Source organism: Sander lucioperca, chromosome 1, assembly GCF_008315115.2.
Source record: "Sander lucioperca isolate FBNREF2018 chromosome 1, SLUC_FBN_1.2, whole genome shotgun sequence".
Classification (NCBI taxonomy): Eukaryota; Metazoa; Chordata; class Actinopteri; order Perciformes; family Percidae; genus Sander; species Sander lucioperca.
In genome coordinates, this window is record NC_050173.1 from 48,061,645 (window position 1) to 48,065,635 (window position 3,991).

General features: G+C 38.8%; 1 protein-coding gene across 2 annotated transcripts; it reads right to left on the reverse strand.

Annotated features, from left to right (window-relative positions):
• Positions 1-239: 239 nt before the first annotated feature.
• Positions 240-3,981, reverse strand: LOC118495803 (histone-lysine N-methyltransferase set-1-like). 2 transcript variants are annotated; one of them, XM_036004996.1, is made up of 4 exons: positions 3,549-3,981; positions 1,550-1,680; positions 1,294-1,456; positions 240-370 (listed from the first exon to the last, which is right to left on the reverse strand). In XM_036004996.1, the coding sequence occupies exons 2-4, from the start codon at positions 1,653-1,655 to the stop codon at positions 367-369; spliced, it is 273 nt and encodes a 90-aa protein (XP_035860889.1). In that variant the 5' UTR covers positions 1,656-1,680; positions 3,549-3,981; the 3' UTR covers positions 240-366. The 2 variants fall into 2 exon arrangements, 1 of the variants encoding a protein (XP_035860889.1); XR_004898248.1 differs by lacking the exon at positions 240-370 and adding an exon at positions 1,120-1,163.
• Positions 3,982-3,991: the final 10 nt, after the last annotated feature.

Consider the following 3,991-nt stretch of genomic DNA (forward strand, 5'->3'; position numbering starts at 1 on the left):
TAAACTGTATGGTCCTCCCAAGTCATATTTGGGTGGGGTTCACCGTTGGATACACATACACTCAGATATTCTATTGACTGAGCTTGAAAAGCATGTTTAGACAATGTCCTTCCATTCATTGTCCACATAAGCATGTTCTACTCACATTGTCCACAGAAGCATGTTTCTACTCAGGCGACCGCACACCACACACACACACACACACAACATTGAAATAGGTTGGTAGATTTAAATTTTGCCACAAATAACTTCACTAAGTTGTACATCAGATTTAATTTACCTCTCCAACCTTGGTGAGTGGGCCGAGCTCTGGACTGGTCTGATTTGGGTGGTTGACAGCTGTATGGATGCACTTGCTCTCAGTGGTCAGCTGTAGAAGATGAAACAGAGACAAAGGACAATAAAGAGAAAGTCCTGGGAACATACTACTAGAGAGGATATTTGACATCTGAATAAAAAAGAAAACATTCTTCTGTTGACAGAAAGACAGAGGAAACCTTGCTTTTAAACTCACTGACAACTTTTCTAAGATATTAACAATCAGAGCAAGATATTTATAAAATCTATCTTTTGTGAAGATATACCTCTTCAGTCTCATCAACTGTGGATGGGACTTTGTGTCATCACAACTCTTTGGAGCCATTTCGTCATCAAGGGCCTGTAAAAAGGAAAAAAACAAAACATAATGTAGACCGTGGACTATGAAAACTATACTCTGATGAACACAGCATTTGATGACTTCATTGTTTTTGTTCTACCAGTCTGTAATGGTCAGTATCATCTTTGCTATGGTGTGCTGGGTAGGTGGCATCAGGACTGGTGGTGCTAACAAACTGCTAACAAAAGCTATAAAAATCATGTTCTACCTGAAGCTAGATGGAAATGTACATTATTTTGGTATGTGAAATGTTCTATGGTTAAGCATTTCTTATATGAGAACTATCAATTTCACAAAGTCAAATTTTGACCACCTTGCATCTCCACGGCCAGTCTGAGTCACCATAATTATAGGTGATCTCCTCTCCTGGACTTATGTCTCGAACTGCAAACAAACAGAGATGGGGCTTCCCTTGCACAGTGAGGTACTTCATCTTGGCATTAGGGTTTATATGGTCGTCATTACAAGCCTGCCAAGTGACCCATTCTCTATTGCTGCATCAACACTACAAAAACACAAGTAACATTTTCAAAACAATCAGTTTTTATACTAATGCAATGTAATTAACCTGATGTGAGAAAAGAGAAAAGAGTCATATAATTCTGATTAGTTTAACCAGTGACATATATACGTACCACCACAGTTTTCCATTAAAATGGAACTCGAACATAAACACTTTGAGGAGGTCATGGTAAATTCTCTGTCTCCTCTCACATTCTTGCTTGCTTATTAGATCACCTCTGTATTCCAATAGAAAGTCTCCCTTTTCAAATGGAACAGAGGTGAAGATGCCACGGCCTAATTCATCAAAGACAAAACAACAAATAAGTGGCAAAAAGTGATATGTATTAAAGTTGAATCATGATTAAACAGTCAGAAGATTAAACTTACCTTTTACAGCATTGATGTACTTGATGTCAAGTCCCACTTTGTCACTTTCAGCAGTAACATAAAATCTTGCATCATCCTTTGGATTAATGCGTCTACGCCGCTGCATGTTTACGGTTTACAGGTGTCACAGCCTAAATTACCAAAAGTGATTGTCAGGATTACAATGTTCACTGGGACAAGCATGATCAGAAAACAAAACTCTGGGTAAATTAGTAATGTACAAGCCACATCTGGACAGAAGCCAATGATGTGCTCATAACTGCACCATGCATATTTTATTATTTTAAGAATACATAAAAAGTGTAACAACATCTTTCTCACAAAGTAACAGGCTGGTGGGAGTCTGTACTACTTAACAGGAGGAGGATGACAGTTGCTTTAATCTCCAGCTGTGCTGGACCACATTCAGACTAAACTTCATCCTGCCTCCAACTGACTGTTTTCTGATGGTGTAGAAAGTCACTGACCACATAAGATAATTTCTCTAGTCAAAACCAAATCGAGCGAATCTCTAGTAGGCTTCATAGACCATGTTGCTCAGTGTTATCATCCAAAAATAACAGACAGGTAGCAAGAAAAAAAGTTTTAACTAATAGCAGCTGTGTTTAGTTTTTCAGGATAAAATCTTAAATTGATACATATTCTGTCTGATTCTCTTCTCTTTATATCATACGCTCTACATTTTCTCTATCTTCATGTGAAAGTAATGGGATTCACATTGTCTTTTTGGGTTCAAAGTCCTTTTAAATTTGGTTTCTTTGGTCAATATGAATTACAGATTATTATGACATTAAAAAGAACCAGGGCATGACATGTTATCACTGCGATGCTTCTGGCATTAGATCTGTTTTAGAATTATTCAAATTAACATGCACCTGACTGGTCAAAGAATGGTCAAAAGTATGTAAAACTACAAAAGAAAAGGCATTCCCATCCCCTCTACACGTTTACTAGATTCAACATAGTCATATCTTTGGAAAGTAGTCTAAACCCAGACATTTGCAGGAGGCTCAGTAAGCAGGTACTGGTTGCTATAGAAACCATGGTGCTTTATACTACTGCCTCTGCCCTCAGCTAACTAAATGAACAGTGTGGAAATCTATATTAACAGTAAACACTGTTTTTAACAATTTTTTTGAAATAATACTCTACACATGGCACCAGATACCTGTCAGGTCTGTTTCCCCTCATGTTTTGTATATTGATCATTGTGGTTGGTTACTATGGGTACCAATTAATTTATCTTACAGGTTTAGTACACTAATAGAACATCATAAACACATTACATTTATTAAATGGCCTGAAAGTACTCCTATTAATTATATATCTTCCAGCCTTCCTGTGTCACTGCAACTTTATATTTAAACAAAATAATATTGGGCTACTAAGAAAATATTAAATTCTCTAAAACAAACACAATGTCTGTGGTAAACGTTAAGGCTACCAGGTCCAGACCTCAGCAATTACAAAAGCTACAGGTGGATACAGACAGGCAGTTACATAAACTTGTTAATCAACTTAGTACTTACAGACCAGGAAAACCAAAGATGATATCAATACATCCTCTTAGTTCTTTTTTGTTCCAATTCCAAAAAAACAGAGCTGCCAACTAGCTGCTTTCTAGTCCTCCTCTCCTGTCCTCTCTGCAGGCATCCACTTCACGTGAATGCTAAACGAGGCTTAACGAGCAGACCATGTGGCTAGGCCCTGCTAGTTAAGCCATGCCATAGCCACAGCTTAACTTAACCTAGCTAGCTTTCATTTTAAAAACTACCAAATTTGACCTGCTGACAATGTTGCTTCTGTCCTCATCTCTACCTGCTGTCCTCCACCTCTTTAGCCTGAGGCTTAATGAGTAGGACATGTTGATAGCCACTCAAGCTAGCTCAGCTAACATCGCACATGCTTATAAATATATAGCACTTTACAGTCATTTCTTGCAAAAAGGAAACACTTCTTCATGCAAAAATGGAACTATATTTACAAATATAAACATTACCTGTATGTATTTAATCCTCTAGTAAGTCCATGACGTCTAGCTGCTGCTTCCCAGGTGTGGTCCATTTAAGTTTTAAACAAGCGACGTCTCTCGGCCATGCTCCGGGCATGTGTGGGCGGAGCTTCCAGCCGACTTCCGTTTGGCCCCGCCCACGCGCGTAAACCAGCCAATCACAAGACAGCCCGCCAAAATGCACCGTGTGTATCAGAAATGTGTATGAAACTGCAATATAGAACCCAGCAGTGGCGTCGCTGTTCTGATACACTGGGATACACTCAAAATCAGGTCAAGTGGTAAATGAGGACTTTCAAAGAAAAAGAGAATTTATGTTATTTAGACACTAACGAATGCAATTCCGCTCTTTGATTTATGAGGACTTTGGCATAGTCCCCGTATTACCCTTAGGTCCGGGGAGCCCAGGTGAAATGTCCGGCGTGTTGTCC